This window comes from Ictalurus furcatus, chromosome 2 (assembly GCF_023375685.1).
Source record: "Ictalurus furcatus strain D&B chromosome 2, Billie_1.0, whole genome shotgun sequence".
Lineage (NCBI taxonomy): Eukaryota > Metazoa > Chordata > Actinopteri > Siluriformes > Ictaluridae > Ictalurus > Ictalurus furcatus.
The window spans coordinates 32,049,874-32,064,848 of NC_071256.1; the positions used below are offsets into that span (position 1 = coordinate 32,049,874).

General features: G+C 39.4%; 1 protein-coding gene across 3 annotated transcripts; it reads right to left on the bottom strand.

Moving 5' to 3' along the window:
- Nucleotides 1-4,306: 4,306 nt before the first annotated feature.
- dhrs7b (dehydrogenase/reductase (SDR family) member 7B) lies at nt 4,307-14,881 on the bottom strand. Of its 3 annotated transcripts, none has more exons than XM_053614843.1 (8): nt 14,835-14,881; nt 12,239-12,396; nt 9,098-9,213; nt 8,783-8,993; nt 7,899-7,991; nt 6,836-6,988; nt 4,874-5,103; nt 4,307-4,734 (listed from the first exon to the last, which is right to left on the bottom strand). In XM_053614843.1, exons 1-7 carry the CDS (start codon nt 14,849-14,851, stop codon nt 4,898-4,900), a joined length of 954 nt encoding a protein of 317 aa, XP_053470818.1. In that variant the 5' UTR covers nt 14,852-14,881; the 3' UTR covers nt 4,307-4,734; nt 4,874-4,897. The 3 variants fall into 3 exon arrangements, with proteins under 3 accessions (XP_053470818.1, XP_053470827.1, XP_053470809.1); XM_053614852.1 differs by having other exon boundaries at nt 4,307-4,761; XM_053614834.1 differs by having other exon boundaries at nt 4,307-5,103.
- Between the last annotated feature and the right edge of the window lie 94 nt (nt 14,882-14,975).

The following is a 14,975-nucleotide window of genomic DNA, read 5'->3' on the forward strand; positions in this document are numbered from 1 at the left end:
ATTGTCCAAGAGGCTTGCTGGAATTTTTAACCACTCTTCCATTCAATATTCTTTCAGTTGCAAGATGTTTGAGAGTTTTCTTGCATGTGCTGCCTGTTTCAAATCCCCCTACAACATTTCAATGGGATTCAAAGCCGGGCTTTGACCAGGCCATTCCATAACCCTCCGTTTCTTCTTTTTGAGCCAATCCTTGGTGGATTTGCTAGTGTGCTTAGGATCATTATCCTGTTGAAGGTCCACTTTCGGTTCAACTTTTGGACAGATGGCCTCACATCATCTTCAAGCACTCTTTGATATGATGCAGAATTCATAGTTGAATCGATTAATGCAAGCTGTCCCGTCCCTGAGGCAGTGAAACAGCACCAAAACATAACATTTCCACCACCGTGCCTCACAGTCGGTATGAGGTGCTTCTCCTGAAAAGCTGTCTTTGATCTGTGCTAAACATGTCTGTTACTGTGACCAAACAACTCTTATCTCTGCTTCGTCTGTCCAGAGCATATTATTCCAAAAGCCCTGGTTTTGCCTATATGCTCATTAGCAAACTGTAGTCTTGCAAAAGATTTTTCCTGGCACACCTCCCATGCAGGTCCAATTTGTGCAATCTCTTTCTGATTGTAGAAGCATGCACTTTGACCCAAACAGTTGCAAGACTTACTAACACATCCTGTAATGAAATTTTGGGGTTCTTGGAGACTTCTTTTTGCATCAAACGATCTGCTCTTGGGCTGAATTTGCTTGGACAGCCAGCAAATTGGCAGTCATTTGAAATCTGCGCTATTTGTAGATTACACACACCTCAATAATGAAGGGAACAGCAGACATATGTGAGGTTTAAATAAGACAGGTTCCACCTGCGCTCCCTAAGCAGGTTCTAACCACCGGCACGCAATCCTGTACACCTGATTCTAATTTTATGTGTAAGGTGTGATAAATGTACGGGTGTACTTACTTTTTCCATGTGATTGATCTGTTTTTTGTTCATTTAAATTGTGAAAATTACAACAAAATGTCAATTTTGAGTGTATTTACTTCATCAATAGACGCTGTTTCATAGATCAAAAGTTTGTTGGCCAAATATGTCAAAAAAAGCCAAGAATTTCCATGGGGTGTACTTAGTTTTTCACATGTGTGTGTATATTTGTGTGTGTGTGTGTGTGTATATATATACACATACACATGACACTCAATGGCAAAAAAACAAAACAAAAACAACCTGAGGTTTTGAAAATGGGGTTTTGTGGGGGGTGTGTGTGTGTGTGGAACAGCTGTATTGTGGGGTTCTGTTTTATGTCTCCACACAGAGATGGAGAGCTTAAACAGTTCATCTGTTAGCCCATTTACTGATGAAATCTCTCAGATCTCTTTATGCTCCTCTTTTTCAGATGCAAACACGAATGTAGGTCATGTTTAGTAAATTAAGGTTTAGGTCTCAAACACAAATTAAGTGATGATGAGAGTACACCGTAGAGTATAATTAGTACCGTGTTGAATTTGTAGTCAGAACCTCGTCCATTGCTCCAAACAACGTGGGTTCATGAGGATGAATTATGACCAGGTGAAATTGTTCCTTCTGATATACGAAACGTTCAGGAGCTGAAAATTTATTACCTATAATGCTTTTACCAGAGCATTTTATGGCACAGAGTATAGCGCTGGAGGTTTATTGAAATGTTTTAATGAGTTCAGGAGATGAACACCTCAAATAGACAGACGAGTCCATGGAAACATGGCATGCCACGTTAACCCTGCTGACAAACAGGAAAAGAAATGCAAACTTCAAACCAGACCACAAAGCTAGAACTATGCTATGAAGTAAAATTGCTGAAGTTTTCATAGCACGAGTCTTCAGTCTTCTCTTCAAACGTGCAGTTTGGAGGTTTTCGTTCCAACCTGATACGACTTGTTTAGTTATTTGAACACTGGTTGATTAAACAAATAAAATCGGTTCCTGTTTGCTTGGAGGGAAAACCTTCAGTCATAATTAGCCTCAAGATAAGATTGGGCATGCTTTTTATTAGTAGTGATGGTGCCGAAGTTTCAGAACTCTTAATGCAGTGGTTCTCAACCAGGGGGGCGCAAATAGTTTTCAAGGGAAAAAAAACACAGACAGGGCATCATTTGGGAACTCTGTGAATTTTATTGCTTTTCAAATAGAATGTGCATAAATGAAAAACCCTGCATTCCCTCTCCCGCTGTATTGTCTTTTTGCTGTGGAGAGGCGAAGCTTAGTCTTAGTCTTTTATCTAGCTGTCAGTGCAGACCAGTGTTGCCAACTTAGCGACTTTTCAGACCCCTTTAGCGCATTTTTTTTGAAAAAGAAAAAAAAAAGCGCCTAGCGACTTTAGACAAACCTTACAACTTTACAAATGTCGTCAGTACTGCCCTGCAAGTGCGAGGTCTTGCTTTCTCACTGCACTCACACCTCTCTCTGCATCTGCTCTGTTCAGTGAGTGGCTCAGAGCCAGAGATTTAACAACGTCATGGATAACGAGACGCGCCCTTCGTCCCGATTTACATCATTCGTATGCGAATGTTTTTAAAAAGCAAGACGAATGGAATGCAACGTTTTACATGTAAAATAGTCCACGTTATTACAGCCTAGTTCTCTTGTTAAAAGTAGTTATAGTGTTCAGAAACATTTTTGATCATTCATGTTCCATACCTGTCAGTTATATAGTTTTATAAAAGTTATTTAAAGTAATTTAAAAAAGTGCAAAAACAATCTATCAAAACAGATTTATTTATTTTATATATATATATATATATCTCATTATACATGGACTCCTCTAATATGGGGGGGGCTTTAGTTACAAAAGGTTGAGAACCTCTGTCTTAATGTATTACGAGTAGAATGTAGCACCCTAAGCAATTATTTGGTTTGGAACGCCTAAAGAAATCTTTTCTAAACCTTACAACAGAATGTTTCCTTTTTTATATAAACTTTTCCAAGCAGAACGTCTTTGGGCAAGCTCTTATTTCTGAGTGTAGGATTCTTCAGACCACTTGTTGCGGTGGCTTAGTGGTTAGCATGTTTGCCTCACACCGCCAGGGTTGGGGGTTCGAGTCCCGCGGCTCTGTGTGTGCGGAGTTTGCATGTTCTCCCCGTGCTTCGGGGGTTTCCTCCGGGTACTCCGGCTTCCTCCCCCAGTCCAAAGACATGCATGGTAGGCTGATTGGCGTGTCTAAAGTGTCCGTAGTGTATGAATGGGTGTGTGTGTGTGATTGTGCCCTGTGATGGACTGGCACCCTGTCCAGGGTGTACCCCGCTTTGTGCCCGATGCTCCCTGGGATAGGCTGCAGGTTCCCCCGTGACCCTGAAAAGGAGTAAGCGGTTGAAGATGGATGGGTGTGTGTGTAAATATTTTCGTAGGCCAAACTGAGCAAAAATAATTCTGCCAGATTTACAAACTTTTCAGTAACGCTGGTTTTCTTTGTATTTACGTGCGTGTTTTGATGAATGTCGATTACCTATAAAGTGCGAAGCGTGTTCTAGACACCGCTCATTTAAATTTAGTCACGTCCACAAATATCCATAAAAGGTAAAACTCGCAGGGAGTCTCAAATGTGGACAAAACAGCAGAAGTGAATGTTGGGATCAGGTCTATGGTCATTGAAATATATTATTTCGCAGGGTAACATCAGCAGAAAAGTTCAATTAGGTCTGAACTAAGTGAGGTGAAAAGAATGATCTACTCTGTACCCAAGTGATCATGAACACCAGACACAGGGAATCACAGGCAAACTGCTATGTTTAATTGTTTAAAGTATCAACGTGACTGTAACTTACGCAATCTCGAGCGCTCTTGTAAGATAATAACTGTTTTTCTGAACAGGCTGATCATGAATAACAAATGTCTTGTGTAAATACTTCATACGAATGAATTTATTTGAACGTGGTCATTGATAAATGAGGCTTTAATAAGGAGTTAGTAAACTGACGGTAGGTGACGTCACTTTGAAATGAGGTCACAGTCTGAAGCATCTCGGTGTATAAATACAGTGCAGTGCTGCCCACTCTGCAAAGCAAATGAATGCCTGGAATTTTACAACATTTGTCTGTCTCGGTCCATCGCCGAAGCACATAATCAGGTTAAAGGTGTTAATTAAAGGTGTTAAAGGTGACGAAAGACATGTAGTTGTTGCGTTGTTCTAAACAGCAAATCTTTGTTTTTTTTCTTCCTGAAGAAGGTGCTAGGTAAAACATCACTAGAATGAAAAAGTAGTAGTAGAGGGGAAAATGACCAAAAGGTTCAATATAGGAATTAAGACAATGGTTTGGGGAAATAATACCACGGAGAACGTCTTAATACCCTTGTCTTTTATTCCATTTATTAGCTTGATTACATTACAACAACTGTCATTCAAGGTCTATGTTCAAATGGCAATATTATATCTTTTTTTAAATCACATTATAGTGCAGGAGGTAGCTCTACCACCTCACAGCTCCAGGGTTCCTGGTTCAACCGTGAGCTCGTGTTCTCTGCATGTTCATGTGGGTTTCCATCAGGTTCTCCATTTTCCCCTCACCGCCCAAAAACATGCCAGTAGGTGGACTGGCTACTCTAAAATGCCTCTAGGTGTAAAGGAGTGTGTGAAGGTGTGTAAATGGTGTCCTGGGATGGACTGGCGTTCCATCCATTGTGTATTTCTGCCTCAGTCCCAGGAAATGCATATCGAATACGTTACAGCAGCAGCTTGTAAGCTCGGCTTCAGCGCTATTCGAGCCTAGTTCTGGGCCAGAAAGATGCAAACAGAAGCCTGAAATGGAGAAACTAACCAGATCTACTGCATGGCAATATTTTTTATGCTATATTTGAAATGCCGTTATTATTAAACTAGGAACACTGTTAAAAATGCACTCAAGACTCACAAGACTCTGAACTGTGGCTGCAACTTATTGTTCTTTTATTCCCTTCTCTTTCTTGGCTCGAGAGGCCATCAATCTGAAGAAGGCGGCTGGCCAGAGAGTGCGGAGGTAGACAGCGAGAGCGGGCAGTGGCCCAGCTAATAAAACATCTTTCTGTCTGTAAGTGACAGCCTTCAGAACAGCGTGAGCCACGTCCACTGGGTCCCATCCTGCTGCTGTGGTCTTATCCATCACTGAGAAACAACAATAAAGTGCATTCAAGGTGCTGTAAATGTTTAAGGTGCCACTATGGTCACTACTTGGGTACTGGTTATGGCCTACTGTACATCCATATCAAGTAAGAGAGAAAACAAAGAGCTATGTCTGGCAATGTTAGATTTTTTTTTTTTTTTTACAGACAGCACCAATATTCTGGTCTACAAATTAGAGGTGTGGGTCGAAATTAAAAAGGACTAAAGAGCGTCAGGTTTTTACTCTTTTGCTGGATAGTTTGAAGCTCGCAGGATAAACAAGAAAGATACATTTCCAGTAACATTTAGTAAAACTTCATTTATGTATGGAATGGAATAACACGACAGTGTGCTGTTGTAGGAAAATAATCAAAAACAAACCACCAATAAACGCCACAGCAATTAGCCAAAGATAACCCTGACTCGGTCCGTACAGGATTTTGCAGTTTTTTTTGTGATTGTTGCGGCCAAAAATTCTTGATTTTGCTGCGGATTTTTTCAAAACTTTTTTGTGATGTTTTTTTGCGGAAACTACTTGAATTGGTGCAATTGCACTAAATTGTTTTGCACGGTCTTTCGGAGTGATGTTTGTTGGTAAATGAGACCTTTTAGCTGTACTCATATTCGACGCACGTGAATTGAAAGGGGCTTTGGTTGAATGTGTTGTGATGACATCATATGACGTGTCTTGGCCCAAATCTGTGGTAATTTTGAAAAACTGGAAGCTCCTGCGTATGTTGCAGGAGCTTCCAGGGACTGAATGACTGTTTATAGCTACTAAGTGGAGAACATGAAGACTCTTATGTTCATTCTTACAGCCAACAACAGAACACTTACAAAGCTTACGAAGCTGAGACATTCTTCTGATCACTGTAGCTGCTCCAGCGCGGAAAACTGTGTGCAGCTCACTCAGTGGAGGAGCTATGATAATAGGGCAGAGTCCCTGGGCGGGACATGTTCCATTTTCACCCTAACGTGACGTCACGTTAGAGTGAAAATGAAAACGGCTCATTTTGAGACACTGTTTATGATTTATGGGGAATATAAAAAAAAGGAGTGGGTGGATTTTTACCATTGTAGGGTGGTTTTGTACACACACTTCCGACACACATTTATGTTCAAACACCATAATAGGTCCCCTTTAAGGTCCGAAAAAAAGGACATGTCCGGGAAAAAGAGGACGTATGGTCACCCTAACAAAAGCATTTCAGAGAACAATGTGTTCATTTCTACCAAATTAACTTAAATTTAACAAAAGTTATTGACGCTTGCACGAGGAACTTGTTCATGTGAGTCACGACTGGCAAGACAGAACCAGAACTATAATAAAGCAGCTGTCTATATTGTGTTATTCCAAAAGATTCATTTCTTTGGTTCTAAATGAAAAAATTGTAATCCTGATAGTATTTCCCATTTTGTACAAAATGTACCTGTAATCTGATTACCTTGTTTTTTTGACGTAACTGGTACGGATTACACTTACCAGTTTTTTGTATCCTGATTATGTAACGCCGTTACATGTATTCCGTTACTCCCCAAGCCTGATTACTCCACATTAAAGACATTTTCCGGTCTCTTCCAGCAGTTAACCAAACATCTGTTCATTAAGTCTTTCAAACAGCTGAATTAAGCAAATTAGGCACATCCCTATTCAGGGTCGTCTTCTTGAAGCATATGATTCAGTAATCTGAAGTGAATAGTATAAGTCTGGGTCTCTCATATCACATACACTTACCGCCATATTTGGATCCATCTCCGGTTACAGCGTTGAGTGACAGGTTGGTTCTAATGTATCCAGGGCTGATGACTGACACATGTAGGCCGAACCGTTCCACCTCGGCCCGTAGGCAGTCGAAGAATGCCTGCGTCGCATGCTTGGAGGCTGCATCTAAAACAAACAAATGTTCTTGTGTACATTATTTTAAATCATGAAATTAGCAATAATCCAGTAAAAACATTCCAGTAAATTCCCCAATATTAATTGCTTGTTGGTAGAATAGTAAATCCAGCTGTTTGTCGTTCTACATAATTCCTCAAAAACTGTATTAAATAACTGCAAACCTGTGTTGCTTCTCCTTTGCACGTGTTTTATGGCATACAATAAGAATAAAGATTAAAAAAAACATGACACAAACAGGATTAAAAATGGTATATACCAATCTGAAATGTCCCTCATTTGTTTTTCACACCATTCTGTGTAAACTCTAGAGGCTGTTGTGTGTGAAAATCCCAGGAGAGCAGCAGTTTCTGAAATAGTAAAACCAGCCCATCTGGAACCAACAACCATACCATGGTTAAAGTCACACCACAGAGACTACATTTTTTCTTCATTTTGATGTTTGATGTGGACATTAACTGAAGCTCTTGACCTGTACTGTATCTGCATGCCCAATAGTATCCAGACACCTACTCGTCCAAAATGTCTTCTACAATCATGTTCAAGCCTACACTATCACCCTGTAATAGCCTCTACTGGAAATTTCTGGAATATTGATGCAGGGCTTTCCTTCCATTCAGCCAGAGGGGCACTACTGAGGTCAGACACTGAAATCTTTATAGCAAAAACAAAAGAATTGGCCTTTGCCTTTCCAGTATTTTCGGAGGGGACTGTGTATGGACATTTGGAGCACTGGACAGATATAGTGGGATTGAGTTACACCACTATTGTGGACATTTTCAATTGTAAAAATCTAACATTTAAAAAAAACAAACCCCCAAGGTCTGATCTAGAAATCCACTTTTGATTAGTACATGTTTTTGGAAAGAGCAAATCAGGGATAGGATGTGTGTATACTCACAGGCAGATCTGTAGGGAATGGCAATCTTCCCCTGGACGCTGCTGATGACGACTATATGTCCAGCACCTCGTTCCACCATGGACGGAAGAATTGCTAGGAAAAGTAGAAGAAAGGATGCGTTTCAAGCGTTTTGATTCTTAAATCCCTGTTTTATTCAATAGCCCTTCCAATGTAGACATCTTTGAATCTAAATAAGGCCGCTTTTTAGTCACATTAACTGGGTGGATCATTTAGGTGCTAGACACAAAATTAGATTTAGATGACACAAAACCAGACTTAGATGTGTTGTTTTATTTCTTAGTGAATTCATTAACATAATTAAAATCGGCAGTCGTTTGAAATCTGCAGCATTTGTAGATTGTTTTCCTTTCAGTGGAATGATGTATTTCAAATACTTTGGAGATCTTTTTATATCCCTTGCCAGACTCATAGACATCCACAACCTTTTTCCTGAAGGCCTTACAGAACTCTTTAGATCTTGGTATGATGACACCACACACCTCAATAACAAAGGGAACACCAGACACTAGATATGAGACGGGTATAAATAAGACAGGTTCCACCTGCACTCCCTAAGCAGGTTCTAATCACTGGCACACAATCCTGAACACCTGATTTTAATTTTATGGATTTGAAGGTGTGATAAATGTAGGGGTGTACTTACTTTTTCCATGTGACTGATCTGATTTGTTCATTTAAAATGTGAAAATTACTACAAAATGTCAATTTTATGTGACATTTGATAGTGTATCACCTTTTATTAATAGGCACTGTTTCAAAGAGGATCAAATGTTTGCTTGTCCAAATAGGTCAAAAAAGCCAACAATTTCCATGGGGTGTACTTATTTTTTCACATGACTATACAAACGTGCTGCAGCTGTCACCTTGAGTTAGAGCAACAGGGCCGAAGTAGTTTGTGTCCATGACGTCCTTCTGCACCGAGACGTGTGTGTCCAGGATGGACCCGCGGTAGCTAATGCCTGCGTTGTTAACCAGGACGTCCACGTGACCGTGGCATTTCAGAATCTCTGCTGCTGCGCTGGCGACTGTCTCCGTGTCGGAGAGGTCAAAGGTCACTGTGCAGGGTGTATAGGTCTGACCAGACAAACAAAGATACAAATAACATCTGGTATTGTATCGTTATCTTGTATAAGTAGAGGCTGCTGGTGGTTATTCAGAGTGTGAGCCTGTCTGGGTACCTTTGCTTTGCCATCTGTTTTAACCCTCAACTCCTCTACGACTTCCTGTAGTCTCTTCTGGTCACGTCCACACAGGATAAGTCGTGCTCCCGCAGCATGAAAGACTCGCGCACATTCTGAGGAAACCCTACACATGTGTTAGGCCTCCAAAACAATGGGGGATAAAAATCCTCACTGTGCTACATATTAGCATTATTGTGTGCTAAGTGTAACCAATCATCAGCAAAGAAATGATACGTGATGAATATTTAGTCCTATAGAATTATTGGCACTCCTAAACATTTTTATTTTCTGTATCCTCTCATGGAGACAATAACAGCATGGAGCCTCTTCCTGTAATGTCTAACGAGGTTGGAGAGACTTGTTGAGGAATCTTTGGTCCACTCTTCCGTCCAGAACATTTTTATATTCCTAAGTTTTATGCTTGTGGACGTCTTTGATTCAGACCACGGGTTTAAATAGATATGAGGCTTACCACAGGATTAAACCCAGAGACGGAGTCGGTCGTTGCAAAACATTGATATTTATGTCCCAAAAGCATTTCATTATCTTGTTGAAAGGAGGGTCAGTCACTGAGTTCCTGGGGACATTTTAAGCAAGCAAATTAAAGTGCACCTATTATGCTTTTCCCGATATTACTTTTCACGTAGTGTGTTATAGAGCTGTTTGTGAATGTGAAAAGTCTGCAAAGTTTCAAAAATCAAAGTGCACGATAAACAGAGTTATCGACTCCCAAAAGAAGGAACCGATTCTGAACAGCTGAAACGAGTCGTTGGTAAAACCCGCCTCTGGTCTTCATTGGCTGCTCGCGAACAGACGGAGCTGATACTCGTTATGGTAGTGGGCGTTTCCTTTTTGAAACACCCTGACAGCGGTAGACCAATCACAACAGACTGGGACATCTGACCACTCAGAGCAGAGTATGCTCTCTGAAAGGAATTTAGAATGAATCCTTTAGAACGGATCATTGAACGAGTCGTTCGTGAAACTGGGGTAAAAAGGTAATGCTGCAGTTTATATTATGAGCACGTTAAACCGATAAAGGCTATTTTTACCCGCTATGGGCCATCGGCCGATGTTTAATGTTTAATAACATCCGATGATCAGGGCGGGTTATATCCTGTCAATCAAAAGAGGGCGGGAAAACACATGGATTTCGTGTTGTGTGTAAAGATGATGTTTCTTGTGTGGAATGATGACAAAACTGCAGTTTGTAATCTCTGCACTGATACAATTTTACACCGGACGCTGCAGCAGTGAAGCGGGAGTTTCAGCTTCGAATCTAATTTTATAAACAAAAAAAAACATTTTTTGCCGCACTGCTCGCACTGAATTAAAGCCCCAGTACACCGTTGAAAGATTTAAATGAAGATGAGTTGATAAAAAAAGTACATATTGCACAGAAAAATATATTTGTAGAGTATTTCATATCCAGTTAATGTTAATATATATAAAAAAAAGTTGATATTATATATTACCAGTTTGATGTTCGATGATGAAGTAGAAATGCTTGTGTTTGTGGTGAGTGAATGTGAGACTAGCAGGAGTTTTTTTTTTTATAATTCAGTCAATGTTAATATGAATTAATAACATTCAATAAGTTAAGAAATCTTACTTTAATCTTCAGAATTTAGTTCATGTGTTCATGTTAATTAGAGTAATGTGTGTTCTGTTTATGAGACCAGTTACTGTGAAACAACTTGCTGAAATGGAGAGAATAAAGTTTTTATCTGCATTTCCTTCAGAATTGTGGAATTAATTATTATTCATTTAAAAGAAGGTATAAAAGGCAGAACTATCGGTATCGGTTATCGGTATCGGTCGATATCACTCTGAATAATCGGTTATTGTATCGGCTGAGAAATTTAGTATCGGTGCATCTCTAGTTTTTTAACCTTGGATGCGTGTAAATCTATTGTATGAGACCTTTAAAACACAATTCGGCACGTTTCAAAACCATAATAGGTGCTCTTTTTTTTCGAAGCAAATACGTTTTCATTTATTTTGAATGTTCAGCAAAGGTGTCAATAATGTTGCAACATGTTTTATATGTGAGAAAACAGCATTACTTTAAACGTTAAAGTTTAAAGAAACGTCATATGTGTATGCTTTTATTAGAGAAAAGGTAAGAATCTTGTTTGAGTGCAAAATTTGTATCGACGGGCCTCATTTATCGATCTTTCAGTAAAGTTGTGTTTAAATGTTTGCGCAAGCCAAACTGAACTTGACATTTCTGCCGGATTTACAAAAGTTTCGTAAACGCTGGTTTTCTCTGTATTCACGTGTTGATGTACGTCAATTACCTGTACGTTACCTGGCGCATGCACGACACAGCTGGTTTGAATTTAGTGACGCCCACAAAACTCCGTAAAAGGCAAAGCTCAGAGAGCAGAAAGCACAAAGTGACTACTAAATGGCCAAAAAGGCTAAATTTCTCAGAGGCAGAAGTGGAAGTACATATATAAGAATTTTAAAATATATTATTTAGCAGAATAACCAGTGGAGTCCTGGCTCCTGAAAAGCTCAAAATACAGTGAAAACCCAAGAGTCCTTACTGATGCTGTGCTGGAAAAGCAGGACGCTCTGCTCAGACCACTAGAGGACATTGCAGCAAATCTAAGAGACATGAGTTGACGTTTCAAGCGAATAACCTCAGCAAAAACGTGAAAAAAATGAAAATAAAGCTTGTGATGTCAATTTAACAGATGGCTGAATTTCTCCGGGGTTTTTATGCCATAAACCTTTGCTTCATTGATGCATGATGTGGCGCTGATGTGCAATAACCACGCTTTTTAAAAAGTTTTTGCTTACGGCTGGAGGAGGAATGGCTCTGATGTATTCAGGAATAAGTCACGCAGCACACTATGGAGCGTACGGCTCATTGCACGTTGAGACATACCAGATTTCTTGTGTAAATGCCTGTACAAAGGATTTACAAATAAATCTGTTCGCATCCAGTTTGATAAATGAGGCCCACTGTGTGTAATGTTTATTTTATACAGTCATTTTAGGCCATTTACATGAAAAGTGCCAATAATTCTGGAGTTGACTTTAATTGTATTTTGAAATACACATGCCATAATAATAGCCATCCTGCACTGTTTATTATTTTTTTATTTTTTTTATTTTTTTGTTCATTACCTTTGCCCAGGCCTGAACTGGCTCCAGTGATCACCACCACTTTATCCTGGAGAACTTGCTTTCTTCTCACTCTGCGGATCATCTGCAATAACAGCAGCAGACCAACTGCACCTATAGCCAGCGGTCCCACACCCACACCTGCTAAACGCTCCATTCGCCTAAAAACACACACACACACACACACACACACACACACACACGTGTGCAAATGAACAACATTCTCCTCATCATTTATCTACCAGGGATTCTTAAGCTCCAGGCCTGAAGGATCCATCTCATGGCAGGTTTAATAATAGAGCTGATATGTTTGATCAAATGTATTAGAACAGGAAAAAACATTCAATTGTAGACGGGTGGAGAAAGGAACTCTTGATAAAGATCTCACTGCAGCAGTGATGGTCCAGCAGCAGGATCCTGTACAGTTTGGTGACATCTTCTGAACTCAAGTGTGTTGAATTAGTTGTGTTTGGAGAGGAAGATCACCGAACATCAGGCCTCTCTGACTTGTAAAATGTACTCTGACCTTTTTATATTGCTGCTTTCCTCCACACCTTCTTATACCAACATGAAATGGGCATCTGGAACAATTTTAAACCATTCAATGAAGCCACTTTTATGTTTTAATCCACACAGAAACACTTGGTGTCTTGAGGTTCCTACAACAGCTAGAGGTTTGGCTAGGACATTTGTGCATCTCAGACAGATGGCATGACTGAGAAGGGAGTGCACGGCTTCATCTCACAGAACGCTGATTATGCTTAACACAAAGCAAGTCTGCCGTACTTAAGCTACTTAAATAGTTCATGTTACATGCTTGAGATGGTTTGAGGTTGTTTTTGCCAAACAGTGATATATACATATATATATACAATATAAATAATATATAAATAATATAAACTATTTCCGTACATTTTTTTTTGGGTCATTATCTTGTTGAAAGTTCCTTACACAACCAAGTCGGTAGCAACCAGATTTTGGGTTACAATAATCCTGGTACTTCATTTCTTCCTAATGGTGTTGTGTAGAAGAAAATGTGGCAGAAAGTTTTTATTACATTATTATTATGGTCCAGATTTATGTTTTTTTATTTATTTATTTTTTATATTCTTTACCTGACTTAGGTCAACAATAATCTGCCCCTTTCTCAGAGTTGAAAGTGCTTTGGTTTTACCCATGGTCAGGGATTTTACATGTGCACAACCTCATATTTATACCCTAGGGAAATGAACCCTAGTAATTCATACCAAAGATATTTGTAGATAACTTTTCTTATTTTAAGCATTTATTTCCATAAAGAAGCCATATGATCTGCAATAGAATTGAAAAAAAAAAAAAAAGCTTGAAATTAGTCAAAATACATGCTAGACAGGCTTAATAATCCATTCATCCATCCATCTTCAACCACTTACTCCTTTTCAGGGTCACGGGGAACCTGAAGCCTATCCCAGGGAGCATCGGGCACAAGGCGGGGTACACCCTGGACAGGGTGCCAGTCCATCGCAGAGGCTTAATAATCTTATATTTAAATCACTGTGAACTTGTGAACTATCACTGTGAAATACTAGATAAATCTGACTATATTTAAGACATTTTCACTTGCTAAGACGTCGTTTTTTTAGTGTGCCGATCACACTAACGTGTGTGTTTTATAGATATATATGTTCATTTTCTAATCACAAATATGAAAACCAATTTTAATTTAAATTAAATCAATTTTAAAATGCTGTAAATACAAAACAAAATATTTTTTAAATCCATACACAAATCTAACACAATAAAAGTGCTTTGGGATTTGTGGGTGGAAAATTCACGAATAAAAGGCACTAATAAGTGGGGGGGGAAAATACACAGCATGGTGCATAATTACATTAGTTAGACTAATTATATTTGATCATTAGATTTATGGGATTTTCATTCGATTAATCTGTGCTTCGATCTTAAGGTTGGATATGATTTTTTGTATGTTTGTTGTCTACACAGATATAAAGCTCCCTGGGTGCAGAAATATTTGAGATCCCTGAAAAGGAGGAGTTGTTCTCAGTCTTGGAGCACTCCTGCCTAGCTTTAGGTTTTCCTTCTCCTCTAACACAGGGCTAGGAATATAATGCACCTTGTTGGCTGTAAGAAACACGGAAGAGGAAGCAGGACACAGGACGAGTGTACAGTACAACACAATACAATACAATACACATCTGGCCAGATGTTTCATTCACACAATTACATTTACTCATTTGGTTACAAGAAACGAACAATTTGCACCTGTTTCTGTGTAAGTTCAGAGTGTTGAGTTACATGACTGCGTTATTTTAGCACAATGTGTTCTTATAACATCCGTGTAATGTTCATAATCGCCTTTCAGCTTGTTTATATTAACTAGCTCAGGAACAAGCTAACCAACTCCGCTAGTCATGTCTCTCGCATTCGTTGTGTGCAACGTTAAATAAATAAACAAAAACATTTTATTTACAAGTTCTCCTATTGTAATGATTTTAAGATAATCTAGTGTTAATATACTAACTGGCGCTTTTACTGGGAAGAAATGAAACCGTATTGAGAACACAAGCAGGTAAAGATATCGGTTATATTTGTTACTGACCTTAAGCCAAGACCCATGTGAGCAATACGGAAGTGATCAGGGGGCGTGACCTCTACTGGCCAATAGGAATGAGCCGTAGGGCGGCGCCATTAAGGGGCAAACTGAAGACATGCTTATAACGCATGCGCAATGCGTGATCTC

Coding starts and splice junctions, on each gene's coding strand:
- dhrs7b (XM_053614843.1), bottom strand. Junction 9,214..12,238: donor CAGTTCAGGCCTGGGCAAAG/GTAATGAACAAA, acceptor GGGTTTCCTCAG/AATGTGCGCGAGTCTTTCAT. Junction 7,992..8,782: donor CCCTGTTGCTCTAACTCAAG/GTGACAGCTGCA, acceptor TACTTTTCCTAG/CAATTCTTCCGTCCATGGTG.